This window comes from Spea bombifrons, chromosome 1 (genome assembly GCF_027358695.1).
Source record: "Spea bombifrons isolate aSpeBom1 chromosome 1, aSpeBom1.2.pri, whole genome shotgun sequence".
Taxonomy (NCBI): domain Eukaryota; kingdom Metazoa; phylum Chordata; class Amphibia; order Anura; family Pelobatidae; genus Spea; species Spea bombifrons.
The window spans coordinates 146963217-146985232 of NC_071087.1; the positions used below are offsets into that span (position 1 = coordinate 146963217).

Here is a 22016-nt window from a genome sequence, read left to right on the forward strand (position 1 = left end):
GAAGGAGACGCCAACCCGCTGCCCCGGCAATACAGCAGGAAATTGGAAGCACCGGTAAGTGTGTGTGTGTGTTAAATGGGGGCATAGGGCATTTCTGGAATGCCTTTTACCCCTATATGCCACTCTGGCACTTAGGGTGTTAAAAGGCATATTATGGGGCAGAGTGGCATATAGGGAGGTATAAGGAATTTCAGGAGGCAGAGTGGCGTTAAGGGGGCATTTAATAGAGCACTCTGCCTCCTGAAATGCCTTATACCTCCCTATATGCCACTCTGCCCCATAATATGCCTTTTAACCCCCTAAATGCCAGAGTGGTATATAGGGGTATAAGGCATTTCTGGAGGCAGAGTGCTCTATACAATGCCTTTTAACTCCCTTAATGCCACTCTGCCTCCTGGAATGCCTTATACCTCCCTATATGCCACTCTGCCCCATAATATGCATTTTAACCCCCTAAATGCCAGAATGGGATATAGGGGTATAAGGCATTTCTGGAGGCAGAGTGGCACATAGTGGGTCAAAAGGCATACCATGGGGCACAGTGGCATATAGAGGGTTAAAAGGCATATCATGGGCCACAGTGCCATATTGGTGTGGCAAGCCTGGGGGCAGATGTGCGTAAGTTGGAAAATACAAGGAAATAAAAACAAAAAAAATATTTTTCTCAAGCATAGCTTTTATTAAAAAAAAATAGTTTACATGAATTAACATTTACTGGTAAAACTTTTTTCCTTTAGGGTCGTCTTATATTCAGGCTTTTTCTTTTTTTCCTAAGTTAATATTCAGAATTCAGATTTTGGGGGGTCGTCTTATAATCAGGGTCGTCTTATAATCGAGCAAATATGGTATATATATATATATATATATATATATATATATATATATATATATATATTTGGACTTTTTGTGACATCAGTGGGGAATTATTTTTTTAAGTTACCAAATTCTTATTTTTTTTTATTTTTTTTGTTATTTTTTTATAGGTGTGTTAGTTGGCTCCGCCTTCTTGTGAGTGGCGGCAATGCCGCTCACTGATAGGCGCTTGTGGTTGCTCTTCAGAGCAATCACAAGGAGATCGAGGTAGGGGGGTTGTGTTGCTGAATATATATATATATATATATATATATGATTATTATTTCCAAAGAAAGCCATACTTGTGCTGAAAAAAACTATATATAATGTGTCGGGGGGCACTAAATGAGTTAGTGGGCAATCACAGTTGAATAAAGACATAGCAAAAGCACAAAAACTGTGCTAACATGGTAAAAAATAACCTGGTTCTGAAGGGGTTAAACCTCTACAATACTAAATTAACAGGCCTGCTAGGGTTTTTTCATTCAACATGATAAATACTACATTTACTTTTTTTGTCTAAGTGGAACAACACCTTCTTTTAAATGGCGTTCCCCCTACTCTGCTGACTTTAACATATGTGTAACATTGTAACATTAAACATGATTATGATGTAAAGTTTAAAAAGTTACCTTATAACAATACCAGCTAACGGAATGGTCCAATCGCTAGGAACGTTCTGTTACATGGCAATAAGAGCATTTTTTTAATTTTTCACTAGAAGCAGCCTTTCCAATAAATAATTATGAGAAAACAAAACGGAAAGGTTGGAGAAACATCTTTTGCACTTCCTTATCCACCCTTTAGTGTAAAATAAAATTCACACAGTTTAAACAAAAAAAGTTTATTAACAATGTAAAATGTGTAGTATATTACAATCTGAGCTAATTCCAGCATGCCTTATTCGATTTAACACTGCACTATGCCGATGTGCACAAACCATGCTTCAGATTTCTATAGTAACAAGAAAAATTATTTATTTTATCTATTGGTTTATGAGGATATACATAGGGAAATTTCAACACATACATATTATGCAAGTTTGCATGGTTGCGCATTCACACATGTACATTATATATATATATTTTTTTGGGGGATATAAGACACATCTGGTTATGAAACAAGCCTTTAGAACATTTTTTTTTAAAAAAGTAATCAGGAATTCTGCAGAAGGGGTATAATGCAACACGCAATTTTAAGGTTATTTTATGTTTATCTATATTTCAGGAAATACATATATGTATATACATATATGTATGTAATGTGCAATATATATATACACACATACACATACGTACACACATATACATATGTTAATACATACATATATATACATATCTGTTTATATACATACATGTTTATACATACATACACACATACATAAATATAGATAAATATACACGTACACATATATGCAGTTTACATTTTCAAACATCATAAAGAGATCATACCATTTGATTTAAAGGAAAATACTGCTCGTAATCAAGATTACAATATATACAATCCATAAATAAGTTAGGATCTTGGCTGAGGTCTTGGAATAATCCTGGTGCATCGTGGAAGACTAAGTATGATTGGTAGAAGAAAAAAATGATACAAAATAAAGTTCTGTTATTGGCCATCACTAATGGTTCAACATGTATACCACTTTAGATGATGATAAAGTCAGTGCTTCACTCTAACTTCTCCATAAGGAGCCTCGTTTTTGTTACTGTGGAATTTCTCCCTTAAAGTACAATAATAGGACAACGCATTTTTGCATATTTTTTTTTTACCTCTGTGGATGCCATAGGTCACATATAAGAACCTTTTGACCAAATCTCTGCTTGTTTCAAGCTTTAAGTGAGGCATTCAAATTTTCCTTAAAAACCTATTTCCAGTTCTGGTATAGGAACAGCATTCATCTTCAACAGAGGAAGAGCAGTGATGGCATTTAGGCAACAAGGAATACATAATGAATAACCAACCTCTATGGATTATGATTCCAAAGGTCAAATTAGAATACATTTACTGAAAGAATGGCTTTTTAAATTGCATTTTTAGCTTGAGATGAGGCAACACAGTCCAAAGAATCTTCTCTTTCTTCTTCTGACAAGTGGATATGGTGTTAAATTTAAAAGGCTGCTATCATCTGGAATTGAAAAAGATAGTGATATTACATTTATAACACAAGGAGATCTCATCTGTCATGATATCTGATGCCTTCTTCTAAATGGACTCAGTATTTCAATCAATTCCAAATTCTGCTGCCAGGGGGATCATCACCCACTGCTCAACTCACAGGCTTCTTTTTATTTTAAAAATCACCTTTAAAACTGTGATTTTAACATAAAACTATCAAGTCAAAAGTATGCGGAGATCCCTCCTAATTTATTGAGTTTAGGTGTTTCATCTAAACCTATTACTAACAGGTGTAATGACACTAGCCAACTCTTGTATACCATTTACTCAGCTATAGCAGACCCCGCTGCATTGTGAGCTGATCCTAAACTCTAAAGTAGGAGGATTTTGGCCCTAAAGTACTAGGTTGGATAGGAATTATGCAGAACAATGACCTATTCTGGTTATGGTTGTGGTACTATATACATACAGTATGTTACATCTCCATTAGACTATTTGTTTATAGAAGCAATAGACAACATACAGCTATTGATGAACTGTTACTGTTACTTATTGTACTCAACCTTAAATAGTCACACCCTGGAAATTCACAGGAATGCTGGCTAGCCAGCGCACACCTCCACAATACATCTTCTCCCATGCCACATGTCCTTCTCATATGGAACACCAGGATGTGCATGTACATGACTTACCTTGGTTTTTTAATGGCAAAGGCATGGTCTCCCTGAGTTTGCTTAAAAGGTTTTTCATTTCTTTCATGTCTCTGAAAAAAAATGAAAATGAAATTAACTCAAACACTATCCATATCCTAAATGTCCCAAACAATGTTTTAAAACGTCCATGAACACGACATGGTTATTACATAAAATGGCACTTGCGTTCACTTTGGACAAAATACAGTGTATATGTCCTAAATGTTCTATGTGGGAAGTAAAAACATGCATAGTCCTATACCATGAATTTAAATAATTTAGAATTAAAAAGACAGGGGGAAAAAAATAATTTGGACATAACTGACAATAACTGTATACAAAAATATTTTGTACAAAGTACATATGACTCAGCAGAATTAGTTTTTTTTCACACATACAGTAAAGATACTAACACAGGGGTGTCCAAGTTTTTCCTGCAGAGGGCCACTTCATCAGAAATGTATATGTTCGGGGGCCGCACTCATTTTTCACTGAGAGAAAAAACGGCCTTTAATAGGACATGCAGATCGAAATAAAGTAAATTACACAAAATCCTTTGCAATGCCTCTCACTGATTTCTGGGCCTAGAAAGTTTTGTCCTCTGACGCGACGACGAATTCAGGAGGGCATTTTATCTCTGGATATGTAAATTCCATATGCACCAAAATGAAAATTCTGGATCGAAACTGAAACAGAAAATGACCCCCCCCCTACCTTTAGAAATAAAATTAAAAAGAAAAGTATATCCCAAAATTGTACAAAAAAATTAAATAACAAAATTTTTTTATATATATATATATATATATATATATATATATATATATATATATATTATTGTTAAAGCACACACAAATTCCAGCCTGGGCCTGATAGGAGTGTGATTACTGTTAACAATCATATATAAATTGATATTGTTATTGTATTGTATTGTTATTGTAGGTTTTGGTGTGTTACTTACTACAAAAGTGGACAATAAAATACAATAACAATATTAATATATATATATAATTGCTAACAGAAATCACACTCCTATCATGCCAAGGCAACCAGTAAATGCTGGAACCTGGGCATGATAGGACTGTCATTGCTGTTAGAAATCACACTCTTATCATTCCAAGTCAGCCAATACATGCTAAAACCTGGCTAGCTGCCCCCTTGTGTATGGGGTCACTTACAGACTCACTGTGCCATGCCCCCCACTTACACATCCATGCTATCACACATACACTCATTCATATACTCATTCATTCTCAGATTAATTCCCTCAATCACGCAAACAACCCCACCCCCACCCTCTTACCTGCACTGCAGATCTCTAACTTGCAGATTTACGCAGGGGCCGCTGCTTCTCCCTGTGTAGCTCGCGAGCAACGTCTCTTGTGCCAAACAGCGGAAGCAGGAAGGGAGCGGAGTCATGTTATATGACAAATTCACGTGACTCCGCTGGGTTCTGCTTCCTCTGTGCGGTACAAAAGACACTGCAGTGCGAGCAACCCACAGGAAAGCAACAGGGACCTTGCGATTCTGCGATCCCGGTTACCCTGCCTGCGGATCTCACGTGGGCCGCACCTCAAGGTCCGGCGGGCCGCATTTGGCCCGCGGGCCGCATGTTGGACGCCCCTGTACTAACAAGTCTTCAAGCAACTAATCCCCATACTGTGCAAAATATTAAGCATATTATTTGTTGTTATTTATTGTTAGCATCCTTCAATTAAATAATCTTAATGTATGCTAAATTTTGGGATTTATTTACTAAAGAGTGAGTTGACTTTGTACTTTATATTGTGAAGGGTCGGTCCTGGTAAGTTTCTGCTCCAAGAACCGTATGGATGTCCCTGTATAAAGCATATGTAAATAAGTAAGACTCAATTATGGATTTTACGGGGCCAGCTCAGACATTCTTGCAAATACATTTACCAATTATTGCCCTTTATAATGCATACTAAATTTAATGAGTTGAACCACAACATTTCTGTGAATTCCTCCTTATAATATACTTTTTTGATCAATTTTAACTTTTGTTGGGCCAGATTCATGCTAGTTTGCAGTCATTTGACAGAATGAGAGCACTAATAAGTTGAAATGCTTTATTTGACACCTGGAATCTTACAAAAGCCTGCCCCTTCACTTCAAATAAAAGCCAGAAGAGGGCAGCACTGGGCTAGGATATGACATACCTAGAATTGTGTAACCAGGGTTAAGGCATGGCAGTATGGCAGGGGCTGATGCGGAGCATATGTGAAGAATTGAGGATGGGGCATGGCAGGGGCTGATGGATTTAGTGTGTGTTTATCAAAATGAAGTGCTACACATTGTCACTGGGGCCCCTGGAGAGGACTGAAAGCAAGCCTGCTACCCACAGATTATGGACCCTGTCTTCCTGCCCTGGTGATGCAGTTCTGTGGATATATGAGTCTATGTTTTACAACAATAAAATGTTCATTCCTGCTGTACTCAATTCAAGGTAGTTGTGTCTACTTATTGGGTACACATGGCAGGGTTCCAAGGTGCGCATGCTGGCTGGTGCTGGAAGTAATTTCGGGGACAACAGGAGGATACATATGGGGGATCTCTGGGAGTGACTACAGCTCTCTTGGTGAACCCGTTACAGTCGTTTATGTCCTTTTAGGATACGCATTGACAAAAACGTGGATTATTTATTTTTTGTTGTTTTGTTTCAATAAACCCCGTTTATCTGAAGACCTGGAGTCGGCATTGTTGTCAGTTGTGATATTTTGGGTGACTTTGCCTTCTCAAACACTCCACTGCACTGATGCTGTATGACAAAACATATAAACATACATGCACGCACGCACACTCTAAAACCATACACTTACATACACACAGCCACTCTCTCTGAAGATGCATGCAGTTAACACATATCCTCCTCCCTCAGCCTCCCTCTTACATTTTTAGCTCTAATTTTTGTTAGGTGAGCTACAAGTTTATTTCCACTGTTTCTTACCTACTGTGAAAAGAGGTGGTTATACCTCTTTACAGATCTCTGATCAGACCTCTCCTAGAGTATGATGTACATCTCTGCAGGCTGCATTCAGCCCGCCAAGAACTTGTTTGTGGTCCGCGGCAAACAACAGGATAGGCAGCAAGGGTTGGTTGATGCAAACAAATATCATGGAGGCATGAGAACAGCCGGGTCACAACACAAGATTGCGTAATAAATCTGGCTCCTCGCTTTGTTAGTCTGACAAAATCTGGCCCTCCACGTCAACCAATTTGGACATAAGTGGTTCACAGCACTGTAGACTACAGACAGTTTACAGAAGTGTATAGATCCCCTAGTGCAGGGGCGTCCAACGTGCGGCCCTCCAGCTGCTGCAGGACTACATCTCCCACAATGCTCTTTCAGCTAAAGGGCTGGCTGAGGAGTATGGGAGATTTAGTCCTGCAGCAGCTGGAGGGCCGCACGTTGGACGCCCCTGCCCTAGTGTGAATATATATAACGGTTAATAAAAGGTTAATAAAATGATAACATGAAAAATCTTAACATTATAGAAAGCTTCAATCACAAAAGAACATAAGGGAAGCATATATTGAAGGAGAATTATAGGATTTCTGGAAAGATTATATAGGCTTTGTTTCTTTAATGTCTAGTAATAAATGCAAGCCACGTTAAACGTGTGAGGCTGGATGGAAAGATGTTTTATTTAATTTTTATATGGATATGGCGACAAATTAAGGGTTTTTTTTTTCTTAAATCCAAATTAGGCAGTGTTTTTAACCTGGGGGAATGTTGTTGTCTTGCTTGATGTATGTTCAGATGGTGGGTACGGGAAAAAAGTTCCCGTTTATGCCACCAAGTAGCAACTCTTTATGGACTTTATGGAGTGATCCCATCTATCTTTTAAACTTACCAGCTGTTTTTTTGTGTTGAACCTTGATGTTATTGCATTCTTGAGTAAATACATACACAAATAAATTATTTCATAGTAAGATGCAAAGAAATACATACTTTTCTGTGTTTTCGATGTCTAAGGAAACCTGCCAGCAATGCTGTTGAATATCTACCGGAGATGATGACGTATCTTCTAATATTGGGATTTCGGAACTTTCTTCTGTTTTGTAATCTATGATTTTGGGAGCTATACAAGAATCTCTTCCTTCAAAATAAAAACAGATTCAAAGTACAGTAATCACCATTTTGTTACTAAATCAGAATGATATTTAGTATAGTTTATGCAGGACAATAACCTGAAATTGCTCAGAGAATAGCCTATAGAATATATTCACTATAGATTGTGGTTTTTATAAATTAACATAAGATAACTTGACCAAGCCCACAAATTTAATTTGTTCCCTCTTCCCCTACTACATGATCTTAAGTGAATATATCTTTAAGCAATGTGGACAATGGCAACTGACAAGAAAATATACGGTAAGTAATGAAAAAAAATATTAAATATGTTAATACTAGATTTAAAGGGTCACGGTATTTGTTAATCACCTTCTTTGTCCCACTTCCATCTCATTTTCATTGCCAGTGCATAGCATTATAATGGTTTTATAGAATGTATATACAATGCATTAATATTTGCTATATTTTCTCTGCACATTAGGGAAATCACATTAGTAGGCATAAATGTGAGGTAGTGATGGATCAGAGGTCAATAGCCCATTTCATTACATTTCATACATTCTTAAAAGGAGAAGAGCGGCCTGCTCTTGCGAGCTTACAATCTAGTCGGTGGCTGGGGGGGTGAAACAGTAGGCGAGGACTCATTGGATGGGGATGAGTTGGTCGAGTCGGCATGATCTGTAGAGGTTGTTAGTCATTCAGATGGCTCATTTAGGATGCTGGCAGAGAAGAAAGGTTATATGCTTCTCCAAAAAAAGTTTATTTTCAAAGAGCTTTTGAAAGTAGCGTGCGAGGGAGAAAGTCTTTCCAAACGAGGAAGGGAATTTTAGAGAAGGGGTACAGCATGAGTGAAATCCCGAATGCAGAAGTAGGGAGAGGTAATGAGAGGTAATGATGGTAGAAGAGAGATGCATGTCATGAGAGGGATGAAGAGGGTGGTTAGGGGTGTATTTGGATAGAAGGGTAGAGATATAGGGGTGGGCTCTGTAGGTCGGGGTCTTCAGTTCTAATGGTTAAATTATAAAATTGAGGACCCAATGTCCTCATCTTATACATGATTGTGGGGTGCAGCATATTAAACTATAGTATAGTCTGAGGAAGTCATATGCTGTTTGAAGACTACAGACAGTTCTATGTGAACCACATCAAGGCGGCTTGTATAGAAAAACCATGTTTTATGGCAGTATTTCTAAATTAAGACAGCACATAGTATAAAAATAATAGTGTATTGCAACAAAGTTTATAATATGTGTTTTTAAATAATAACTAGGTCACGCTGGCCTTGTTTTAAGAGGTGTGAGCCTATATTAACCCCTTAATGACAAAGCCTGTACATGTACAGACTCAAAATGGATTGTTTTCAATGGGTTTAGGGACCGCCCATTGTCCTTAAGGGGTTAATGTTGCGGTATTACCTTGTGATAATATCGCAGCTGAAAGTTGTGGTGTTAGAGGTGGTATTAGTGTAAAGTGGGGTGTGATGGAGTATGATTTAGTGTAAGTGTGTATATTAATATGAATGTTACTGGGGGGACAAAGGGCCAGGGGCCACTTAACTGTACCTGCCCCCCAGGCCAGAAGGTGCCAGCCTCTCCTACCAAAGGGCAGCTCCAGCAGGAATGGCTGAAATATTTTCAGGATATAATGAAGCATGTTATTTTGTGCTCTGCAGTGTTAATTGGTTGATCACTGAATTTGATTTGTTAAAACTACACCTTGATTAGAGCACTTGTGAACTAAAAATAAAGTTCCTACCCTACCTGGCGTTAAACATAAAACACAGAAAGCAATGAAAATAAACCGGCAAAATCACACACACACACACATATATATATATACATATATATATATATATATATCAAAAAAATATATCAAAAAATAATCAGTCCATAAAATGTGTAAACAGTGAGTTGCCAAGTAATTTTAAAAATGGTGTAAATTTGACACATTTTGTCTAACAAGTCTTCCTCAGAGCTTTCACATAAAATTACCAAAAAACCCCTGTTATGTGGGATATACAATAACCCTCAAAAGACCAAGTGATACATCGGTATGTCACAAACATAAAGAATGGAGCAGAGTGGTCACTTGTGGGTATAATCACAGTTTTCAGCTAATCTGCTATAGACCGAGAAGGATATGTTTAGCGTTCTTTGTGTGAAGGCAAATCACGGAATGGATTTATCACACATTCATGTGAGCTGAGTATAAAAAAGCAGGCTGGCGAAGGCTTATACTGAATTTTTTATTCTAACATACAACACAGTCCATTTTTCTGTAATATACCTTTCCGCTGATGCTGAAGTGATCCTAAAAGACACATGGATTTCAGCATTTCTGTTGTATACATTTCTAGGCAGCACTGTAACTGGATGTACAGCCGGCATATTTCAGGATGGATTTCTCCATCTTCAGCCCTATAATAAATAAAAAAACAAACTGCATGAGACAAGAATGGAGATATTTTTCAACCATAAAGTATATATGTGTGAGGCTGGAAATTGGGCTACAATAATACAATAATCCAGGGGCGTCCAACGTGCAGCCCTCCAGCTGCTGCAGGACTACATTTCCCATACTCCTCAGCCTGCCCCTTAGCTGAAAGAGCGTTATGGGAGATGTAGTCCTGCAGCAGCTGGAGGGCCGCACGTTGGACGCCCCTGCAATAATCCATTTTTCCAAAACCTTCTGCTTGGGAACTTCTAAATGATGGTGCACCTGGGGTCTCCCCACTGCATATGGGAGCCTGGATTGGGTAGAACCTACACTTCAGGAGAAAGGGTTAGGTTGGTTCGTGGGAACAGCGGAAGCATGTGGGCAAAGGTTGGAGTACAACATCCCCAACAAGATCAAAGGAATCCACTACGGAATGTTTGTACAAGTATGCCCTTACAAGTTAAAAGCAATATGTGCTCAGCTCTGTCATTTAGAGATGGAAGCCAGTGTAGCATTGCTGTTTTTGCATTTTTTTCCCATTTTCTGTGTTAATTAAAAGTAAAACAAATCATCTGAACTGTGACTGTTAGTAGAAACAAAACTCTATATATACGTGGTCAAGCCACTCTTTCAATGTACATATAATTCATGGTTAAAATAATGGCTCTCTGCTTATCATCTGATCTTTAAAACCTACTTATCAATAGAGTGACCACAGCGCCATTTTGTTTTGAGACAAATATATTTCACACGTTAATGAGCACCACTTGTAGTGCTACCCTCATGTATGTAGAATGTAAAACTGGGCAACTGATTCTCATATATGAGATTCTATATCACATATACGATGCATGTGCCCACGGACAAAGACATGATCAGTTTATCATTTTAATGGTAGGTTTACTTAAACAGTGAGAGACAGAATAACAACAAAAAAATCCAGAATAACGCATTTCAAATAAGTTACAAATTGATTTTCATTTTACTCAGTGAAATAAGTATTTGATCCCTTTGCAAAATATGACTTAGTACTTGGTGGCAAAACCCTTGTTTGCAATCACAGAGGTCAGATGTTTCTTGTAGTTGGCCACCAGGTTTGCGGACATCTCAGGAGGGATTTTGTCCCACTCCTCTTTGCAGATCCTCTCCAAGCCATTAAGGTTTTGTGGCTGACATTTGACAACTCAAACCTTCAGCTCCCTCTACAGATTTTCCTCCTCCAAACACGGCGAGTAGAGGTGATGCCAAATAGCTGGATTTTGGTTTAATCTGAACACTTTCACCCAGTTCTCCTCTGAATCATTCAGATGTTCATTGGCAAACTTCAGACGGGCTGTACATGTGCTTTCTTCAGCAGGGGGACCTTGCGGGTGCTGCAGGATTTCAGTCCTTCACGGCGTAGTGTGTTACCAATTGTTTTCTTGGTGACTATGGTCCCAGCTGCCTTGAGATCATAGACAAGATCCTCCCGTGTAGTTCTGGGCTGATTCCTCACCGTTCTCATCATTGATACTCCAAGAGGCGAGATCTTGCATGGAGCCCCAGACAGAGGGAGATTGACAGTTATTTTATGTTTCTTCCTTTTGCAAATAATCGCACCAACTGCTGTCACCTTCTCACCAAGCTGCTTGGCGATGGTATTGTAGCCCATTCCAGCCTTGTGTAGGTCTACAATCTTGTCCCTGACATCCTTGGACAGCTCTTTGGTCTTGGCCATGGTGGAGAGTTTGTTATCTGATTGATTGCTTCTGTGGACAGGTGTCTTTTACACAGGTAACAAGCTGAGAGTAGGAGCACTCCCTTTAAGAGAGTGCTTCTAATCTCAGCTTGCTACCTGTATAAAAGACACCTGGGAGCCAGACATCTTGCTGATTGATAGGGGATCAAATACTTATTTCACTGATTAAAATGCAAATCAATTTATAACTTATTTGAAATGCATATATTCTTAATATATTTTTTTTGCTGTTATTCCGTCTCTCCCTGTTCAAATAAACCTACCATAAAAATTATAGACTGATCTTTGTCAGTGGGCAAACGTAGAAAATCAGCAGGGGATCAAAAATAGTTTTCCTTCAATGTATATATATTGAACACTTCTTTTCATAAATATCTGTTTTAACTAATTAAAAATGTAAAAAACAATTAAATCACTTACAAATTACAAAATAACACGCTCATTTTATTAACACAATATTTCGTAAATAATCTGTACCTGGAAAAAATGTAAGCTTTTCATGGCACTGCTGAAAATACGTAACAAAGTATCACCGTCCTAAAACATGGAAAATAACTTTAACCACTAGATGGCAGTCTTAGATTAACAATAGTGCAACGACACACTCCTTCAACAGTGTGCCAGTGAATATCCACAAGGACAGTAATTGGCCATACGATATTTTTATTGTTATTGTAGCTGTTGATATCAAAAAGCTTGCATACTGTAACTGCCAGTCCATAACATTACATAGAAATAATGTATCTAGTAAACATATCTTTAAAATACTTTCTTAAACATTTAACATAAAAAGAAAGAAGCATACAGAAAATGATATGAGGAATATATAACATCATAATAAACTGACTTTGTGACATTACAGAAGCTTGCATTCTATAATTCAAACCCCTTGTTTTCACCTGCTATGGTTATCTCATTGCATCTGATCCACCTCTAAATCCTTCATCTCCTGCTATAGCCCTTTGTTTTAATCTGGTATGTCTTTATCCTGCTGATTTTAAAGGGTGCCCTATTGTCTATTTTAACAATTGCTATTGTTAAGACAAGGTGTGAAATATCTGCATCCTATATGGAATCATCTTATCCGACCATTTGTGAGGTAGCCCTATAAATCCATCACTTGGAAACAAGCTTGGGTTGTAAATGTAGCTGCAGTGGCCTCATCCCAAGTGGACATTTTATAATAAGAGTTACACTGCAGGGAAAGTGGAGGGAAACTGCATGGAACTTCAACACCACCATACTAATCAAGCCATCTGAACGACCAACAACCTCTCGAGATCATCCGGACCCTATCCCCATCCAAGCAGTCCTACTGTTCCAATTCCCCCTCAACCACCAGCTAGATTGTAAGCTCGTAAGAGCAGGGCCCTCTTCTCCTTTTGTACCAGTTTGTAATTGGTGTGATTTTATTCCTCTGCTTGTAACAGCGCTATGTAATCTGTTGGCACTATATCAATAAATGTAATATAATGTAAATAGGAAGAGAAGCCTATTGTCTGGTATTTAAGCAAATGAACTTCATGAGGGTCAGAGAACGTGTAAACATGCCACTTCATTTTTTGCAAACATTGAGCTCAATTCAAGTCTTAGAAAATACACAGTATGAACGTACCAATTAGATGCCCTAGACTAAAAGCAAACAAATGATTGTCCTTAGCCAAATGCACCTAACAAGTAAGTGACCATACACAGGTGTACCTAGAGTATTTTGCAGCCAGGGCAGATCCTGCAAGAATATTTTACAAATTTGTAAACTAGAAAAAACTAAAAAACTAAATTAACTCATAAATAAATTAAATACGTTTAAATAAGTAACATTTACTGAACAGATATGGTGCAGCATGACCCCCATCTCTATATACTAAGTGAAATAGCCCCTGAAATAGCCTGCCTGTGCCACTTCTAACCCTGAAACAGCCCATCTGTGCCTCCTCTGCCCCTGAAACTGCCTGCACTACTTCTGCCCCTGAAACTGCCTGCCTGTGCTACCTCTGCCCTTTAACAGGCTGCCTGTCCCATTTCTGGCCCCAAACACTCACACAATCCCTCATACATTCACTCTCCCGCACCTCCTTACCTCACCTGCAGATTTCACTGATCTGGGGTCAGGCCCAGCAGCACTGCGGCCATGCAGATCTCTGGCCTGAAGACCGTCTAACGTGTGCCTGCAGCTAACCCTTGTGGTGCCATCACACTATGTGAGGAAACTCGTTTCCTGCTCAGAGGAAGCAGGAACCTGCGTGGAAAAAGAGTTTCCTGGCACAGTGTGTGAGCTCCACAGCGGTAACCCGATGGTGACACCCGGAGCAGACCCTTCCCCCCTTAGGTACACTACTGTGACCATATCACGTAATCACACCACAATATGTTTCATGAGATCGGATAAAGTAAAAATAAAAAACAAAGATGGAACGTGCCATTGCCACAAGAAATGTTTATTACAGCCAATCGTGGGATGGGAAACTTGCAACAACCAATATAAACAATATAGACAATGGACTGTAGATGGCCATTTGTTGAGCTATAGCACAGGACTAAGGAGCAGACAGAGAGGGTTGACACCCGGGTTATTTCACAGAGGTTATAGATGGAAAGTGTTGCACAGCAAATTACACATAATATATCATATTACAAACACTGCATTCATAAATGTTAACACCACATTTTGCTTTTAACATATTACGTATTTTAAAATGTGATCTGAACAGTGCGATTGGTCAGTTGCCCTCCATTAAGTCCTGGAGTGGTTCAAACTGTTGCTGAGCCAATCAGGACTGGGCTGGTGATGATCACATTACTCTTGACCAATAAGAGTGATCTCATCACAGCCACTGGGTGACTCCTCCTCTCCCATCAGTGACAGGTCTCAGAAAGAGGGTCTTTCATTAAATGAAAAATACATTTTGTTTTATTATTTTTAAAATATAATTAAAATGTATCCACTAACAGAAACCTAACACTACAGCTTACCAACCGCTAGATATAATCACAAACATGCAGTGTATGCAAGAAAAAAGGGAAACATGAGGGACTTCAGCATGCATGCTGCAAATGTGAAAAGGTAGAAAAAAACCTTTTCTGTTAGATTTCTGTACCTAGAAAGGTAAGTAGGGTGTCTCTGAGACCTTCAGGCAATATGCGTTGAGGGAATACATTTGGTAGTTTATGGTGTTTTTTTTGTTGTTTAGGGATAGTTTCCACCCCAAAATCAGGAGGCTCACATTTCTGGTTCAACTGTAAAAAAAGTTGAAACCACCTTGCACTCTCGTGATTTGGGGTTTCTTGTGACTTCGCTGACACACCATGCATATGTGTTATCTATATGCTCAAGAGAAGTGGGGAATTATTTTTTGCGTTTCCTTTTTTCCCCAGCTAGCCTAGCATGAAGCATTCATTCCAAAATGTGCCTGACGTGAAAATGTAGAGAAGCCCCCAAAATGATACGGTCCTGTTAGAATTGCATTTGTAATGGGCAACTAGGGCGTCTTTGAAATCCTGGAGTAACCGGGTTATTTTGGATTTTAGGAGTGGCTTTACCCCCAAAATCACGAGGAGCACTTTCCTGGTTAAACTGTAAAAGAAGTCGAAACCATGTTGCATACACATGAAAAAATAAAGAAAAAAAGTCTAAAAATGATGTGTTCACATTACATTTGTGCCTTCAGTGGGTTATGGAAGCATACCATTGTGGAAAATGTCTAGGCATGTCTCCTACAGCATACCAAGACACTTTGGACAATGCTGTGCTTCCAACTTTGTGGGAACAGTTTGGGGAAAACCCTTTTGTATTCCAGCATGACTGTGCCCCAGTGCATAAAGCAAGGTCCATAAAGACATGGTTTGTATCTCTCACAATTGTCTCTAAATACTACAACAGAACTGGTCATCATTTTTGTAGTTTACATGCTTGATAAAAAGACCCATTGAAATTAGATTGTTAACTCATATGAGCTGTTAAAATAAAACTAGCACAGCATTTAAAATATCCCAGATCATCTCCGTTTGTTAATAAGTTGAAACTTTTTTCATAAAAAATGTTTCCATAAAGCACAATTCTAAATAAACGCTGCCATCTCAGTTATGGGCAGTCAGCAATATTATTTTCCATTTTCTATGCAGTTTTGCATAAATCTCAATGTTTTATTGTTAACTGGGGACTTAAAGTAGTCTCATGAGTCATAATAAAGAATATTTTTTCATTGAAAAGAGATCAAAGGAATGATGAATATTCCCATGCTCATTAAGTTACACATTAGAAAGAAGTAATAATAAAGTAGAAAAATAAAGATGAAAGTATTACAGCTGAACTATATCTGCCGTACCTGTAGGCAATATTATGATTGCTGGGAAATAAATCAAACTATTTAGGTAAGCTTGTACATGAGCAAGCATTTGTAGGTCACATAACATCCTTGGTGCAGGTTTTGATACATGTTACTGAACAATGATTGTCTCAGTAGCTAACAAAGCGAAAACTGGCATCGAAATGTGTATAGAAGAATGTACCAATGATGGTCATTCTGGATATTCCAGGGCTTTGTACATAAAATAGTTGCCATGAGAAAATAATAGATCCCAGTTTATATAGATGGAAGCATTCTTGGAGTTCCACACTTTTAAATCTACCTGTTTATAGTAGAGTTTTATTTTTTTGCATGGATTTTTTAGTTACTTTAGGGAAAAAACAAAAACAATACTTGAAGACAGTGGGCATGCCACATAGGAGTATTGGCATTCATATGGGCACAAAAACAAGGTTGTTCCAGTTATAGAAGCTGGATCGCCAAGAGTGGCTTAAGTGTGGTCAAGAAGTTAGTTGGAAAGAACAGGGTGTTGGGAAAGCTAAATCCTTTCCACCTAGCATTAAGAAACTGCCACCAGAGACCTGCCAAAGAGTGCTATATCCAGATCCAGCAGGTATGAGCATTACAAAGCCTGACCGTATAATCTGAGTACATTCTCACACACGGGTTCTTCAGTGGATGGGCCTTTCTAAAAAGGGTGTCTTATGTAAAATGACTACTAAATATAGTGAGTTAATGAACACAGTCAATGTGTTAATGAAAGTTCTCACAAATGCCATTCCGCTTAATTGTGAAACTAAGTATAAATAGTGTTTTCACACGTTTGACTGACATCTTCAGAAACAGTGCTATTAACATCACTTTTGCATTTGCATTCTCTATACATAGAGTGGACCTGTCATCAAAAAACCTTACGCTTTCCCAGATCCTACGTTATATAGGTCAGTATATTTAATAAACCCATGTAAGGTTAAAATAAGCAATAGACCACGGGACGTGTCATTTTAACTTTCCAAGTTAAATACCCTGGTTTTGCTATGTATTATCAATGATAACCTCCATTAAGCTTCTCCTGCAGGAAAGGATGAGGTGGCCCTGGATATTGCACACTACTTAAATCAATGAGTGGTGTTTAGGATTCTTCCACATTGCTTAAACCTAACGCAAGGCCATCTCAGCCCTTCTTCCAGGAGAAGTTCATTGGGATTTGCCCTTGATGATGTATAATAATATCTGCGAGTTGACATATTGACTCCTGTAGACTGCCTCTTCAATCAACAGACCCCCAAAGAGATAATGCCTATATATGCATTCTCAGATAATGCAGCCACTTAAGAGACAAGCCACACATACATAGAGAGACATTCCCCAAATAAATATATAGTACCATAGTAATGTAACTTAAAAAAGGCACTAATCCATCAAGTCCATCACCTTACTATATATCCAGATGAATGCAAACACCAACCATCCCCCTACACACACACACATTTAAAAGATTTCCAATTGAGTCTCAAAAAGGGGAAAAAATCCTTCTTGACTCCAAAATGACTCTTATTTCATACTGTATCAGTGCTATAAGCTATAGCTAACCCTGTCCTTATAACCAATTATAATGGCAAAAATAAGAAATGTATACCCTATTGCAAACCTTTGTATCATCTGAAAAAAAGACATCTCTTACCATTGAGACTTTTTGCTAATATAAATATTAAAAAGTAAAAGTCCCGATATAGATCCCTGAGGTACCACAATCTTAACAAGATATTCTTCAGAATATACACAATTAACTACAACCTTCCGTCTCCCATTGCCTTGTCCGTTCAACTATTTTAACATCCAAACCCAAACAATGCAATCTATTTATCAGTCTTCAATGAGGGACGTTGTCAAGTGCCTTACTGATTCCAGACAGGCGATGTCTACTGCCCCTCCCTGGTCTATTATTTTAGCTAACCAGTCATAGAAATCAATTAAATTAGTTTGATGGGATCTGCCTACAGTTAACCTATGCTGTTCCTGATCTTGCAAGCCATTTACATCCAGACATTTAAGAATATTTTCCTTGAGCATGGTTCCCATTAATTTCTCAACTACTGCATTTAGCTGGGGGGGGGAGACAATACATACGGGGGTTCTGCAGGAGGAAAATAGACCACACAACGTTCATATGCATCAACTTAAATATGATGGCTGGAGTGCCCCTTTAATGTACTGCTCGTCGTCTTCCAAGTGTCTACTGGAATTTCCTTTGGGTAACTAAAGCAGAGATCTCTGAGGTCTCAAACACTTATATGACTCTACATTGTTCTCCCAAATGAAATGTATTGTCTATAGCTATAGGCTCCATCTTCTCCTGGACCAATACAGAAATATAATTTCCTTTATCCAGCATTAGACTGCATAGTAAGTGAGCATGTGTAAGGATGTCACCGTATAGTGATAGAAAAACTTGTGTCTATATATTGTTTGCAAACTGACATCACAACGTATGGATAAATGGTATTTCCTTTATAAACACCTGAGTATTTTTTATGACAGGTGCACATTAAGTGTCAGTATTTACTCTTTTGCGCAAAACACAAAAATGTATTGTAGCAGAAACTGGAATATACTGCACAGCGAAAGAAAAGAAAAACAAAACTGAATAGCATAAAGAAAACCGATTTGCCGAGGGAATAGAGAACAGACTACATCCAAGCTGCTCGCAACTCTTAGCTGTAATATTATCTTTGACTTTGGGGAAGCAAAATGCAATTTGAAAGGATTCACATGTCAAGCTTGAAAGGATAGAGGCTTTTAAGAGAAATGCAATCCCACAGTACTTAGATGTTCCTAAGCAAATAACTGTGATATTATATATCAGGAAAATAAACATGACTTTATGCATACAGCTGAGCCAACGTGTACATGGCTGAAGTGCAATCATTTTATATGAACTGCAAGTGACACCGCTACATTCACAATAGGCTGTATTCATTAAAGAGACACTACCAAAATATTTTTATCTATGAAGTTATTTAACTCACAGTGGATCTGCTATTTCTCCTGAATATTATAACTTGCCATTTAGCAGATAAATCATTTGTGATTATTTTTTGTAGATGTTGTTTATGACTAAAAAAGTAAGTCTCCCCAAGTTTCCCCCCACATTTCATTGAATTACTCCCCCGTTTAGCAGTAGCGTATCTTGGCTGGGAGCTGTCTTAGGCTTGCCCTTGGGCATCGCTCCAGTCGCCACCCTACAACTTACCTCCGCGGCACCTGGTGCGCAAATATTGGCTGGCTACACGAGAGATACCTGACTTCTCCAAAAAGCGCATGGAGAAGAGGGGTGATCTGCCCCCTTGTTATGCGGCAGAGCGGCCTAGGATGGAATATGCCCATGCTCTTTGGTGGAATCTGGAGAGAACTGAAAGGTGCAGTCCCAATTACAAAATAATAATTTACGTTATTGTTAGAAAAAATAAACCTTAGCAGATTTTAAATTTTTTTCCCCTCTGATGGTATATTCACATAAACAATATAAACTTTTTCTTCAGTGCCTGACACATGACACATTCCCTCAAAAAATATACAAATCAGGCAGAGAAGTTCATAATTAAATTATTATTGCATTCAACAGCACTAAGTATCATGTTACATTTACCAAGAGTTACGAAAATGTTACTTTTAGAAATGTAAGGAAAGGGGATTAAAAATCAATTTCAATGCAAATCTCAGCAAAGAGCACCTTATTTAATAAGAAGTTTAATAAATACATTTAGTTGTGCTAAAAGATTTGAGTATAGCTGTCCCCTATTAAAACAGTAACATATGTGTAGATATATATATATATATATATGTCATATTTAATGTATTTAGAACTCTTTATCCCCTTCAACGTATACATCCCATGCCTTTCAGAGGCTTATGAAGTCACCATGAGGGGAACTTCTAATTCCCTTTAATTATAGACAAAACCATTCTTTATTATATTTTGCATTAATTTTAGTTTCCACCCTTTTGTAATGTGATCCTATAAAGACTGAAATTACAGACTTTTCTCCCTCATTAATTGCTGATTAGAAGGGCACTAAAACATATAATTACACCTGGTGATATATTGTGTATAAAAGTTGTCCTCTGGGGCGGTATACCTAAAATCTCCCCAAAAGCAACACCATAAATCTGAAGCACACAACATACTTGAATCTTCACGTCCAGCAAAATATATTGATGGAGGTATACGTGGAAGAAGGATTTACAGGCTTTTATTCAATTATTTATAATCTATTTTAAAAATAGCCTGTTGAACAGGTAAACAATATTCCAACTGTTCATAACTAGGGCAAGGTCATTAGTTCGTAAAGGTCACAGAACCTTCCTCACTGTGGGGTCATAGCTGGGATCCAGGAGCACAGCTGAACAACATCTTCATTTCAATGTCACTCATTTATAATTAGTGGAAACATTGATGGATTATGTATAAAGACGCATTCTGGTGCATCCAGGTAAAAATGGAGCAATCAGCAATAAAATCCCATCAGCTGTTACGGCACTTTTGCAACCTTTTTAACAAAATTGATCTTCATACACAATCCCAAATGACTTGAACATCTATGAGATATTCCAAGTGCACTTTTAAGGATCATAAATCCTTTTTAAAATCTATTGTTGCAAAATATTCTAAATCCTAAAATGATGACCTCCAAGAGAATTGCGAAAATAAAATTCAAAATTCGAGCAAATGACTTTGTATGTGAATGACCTTTACATGAGTTCATTCCTTACTCACATCTTCTCAAGCTGTGTTCCTCAGGGAGCCATTACATTGATATCCCACATGGAAACTGGGTAACTGGTGGCAGTGTAATACCCTGTGGACACAACTCAGTGAGGTTCTAATTCTAATTGATCTCAGCTGCTCCACAGAGTTTAACCCAGGAACAATGCAAAGGCAGATTCATTTATGCCTTGTCATAACACAAAATGTGGTAAAGGATGATTTGTATAGGGTTATAACAAATGCACATGAGAGAACTTCTCTAATTTCACCAGGTGTGCAATAACAATCTACTCAACACATTTAGAAGATAAGTAGATGTGAAACATATATAAGATGTCCATACGTCGACAGCAGTCGCCCATAACGTCCACCAGAGAAAGCAAGCACCAAGAAGTGATTAAGGAGTATGGTAAGAAAAGCAGCTTTTTTTAATTTTTTTAAAAAAAAACACAATAATAATTGTACCAACTTTACCATTCATAATAGTAAGGTTTGCTCGACCATTGTTGTAGGTGGTAAAAATGTACTGGTTGTTTGAGAAAAAAAAATAATATAGTACACTCCTGGACCCAAAATATAAACTATACTCAATACAAAAAAACTTGCAAAGCTCTCCTATAAATGTCATATAGTGGTCTATGTTTCACAAACGTGAACTGTAGAAATGCCCTGCCAGCCAAGGTAAAGAAGTAAATGCAAGGGCCAGAATTCAGCACAGTGCCCCTTACACTTCAGGTACCTCTCTGCCTCTCTTACCCAGCCAGCCAGTCATGAATATGTCATTGTCATGTTTCATTGAAATACAAAAAAAAATCCCTCAATAAACACTGCCAGTACATGTTGTGGTAATTCTTGTCACACCGAACGCTACTAGAACAAGTGTGGTGCTACCTCTGTTTTGACAGATGGCCCATGGATTTAAAATGCACTGTTCAGTACCCTACTTTCCTTAACCTTTCCTGTATTCAGCAGGGTGGCAAATTGAACTAAGATTTCTCTTGGGCTACTA

The 22016-nt window shown here is 38.0% G+C and overlaps 1 protein-coding gene across 1 annotated transcript in view; it reads right to left on the reverse strand.

The window, feature by feature from the left end:
- Positions 1-2888: 2888 nt before the first annotated feature.
- The window catches only part of RGS7BP (regulator of G protein signaling 7 binding protein), a 39778-nt gene continuing 20650 nt past the window's right edge, over positions 2889-22016 (reverse strand). Inside the window, exons 3-6 of the mRNA XM_053448024.1 lie at positions 10045-10175; positions 7636-7783; positions 3666-3736; positions 2889-2983 (exon numbers count right to left, since the gene is read on the reverse strand). Of these exons, the coding sequence (XP_053303999.1) occupies positions 2892-2983; positions 3666-3736; positions 7636-7783; positions 10045-10175 (442 nt within the window). The 3' untranslated portion in view covers positions 2889-2891. The remainder of the gene's footprint in view (positions 2984-3665; positions 3737-7635; positions 7784-10044; positions 10176-22016) is intronic.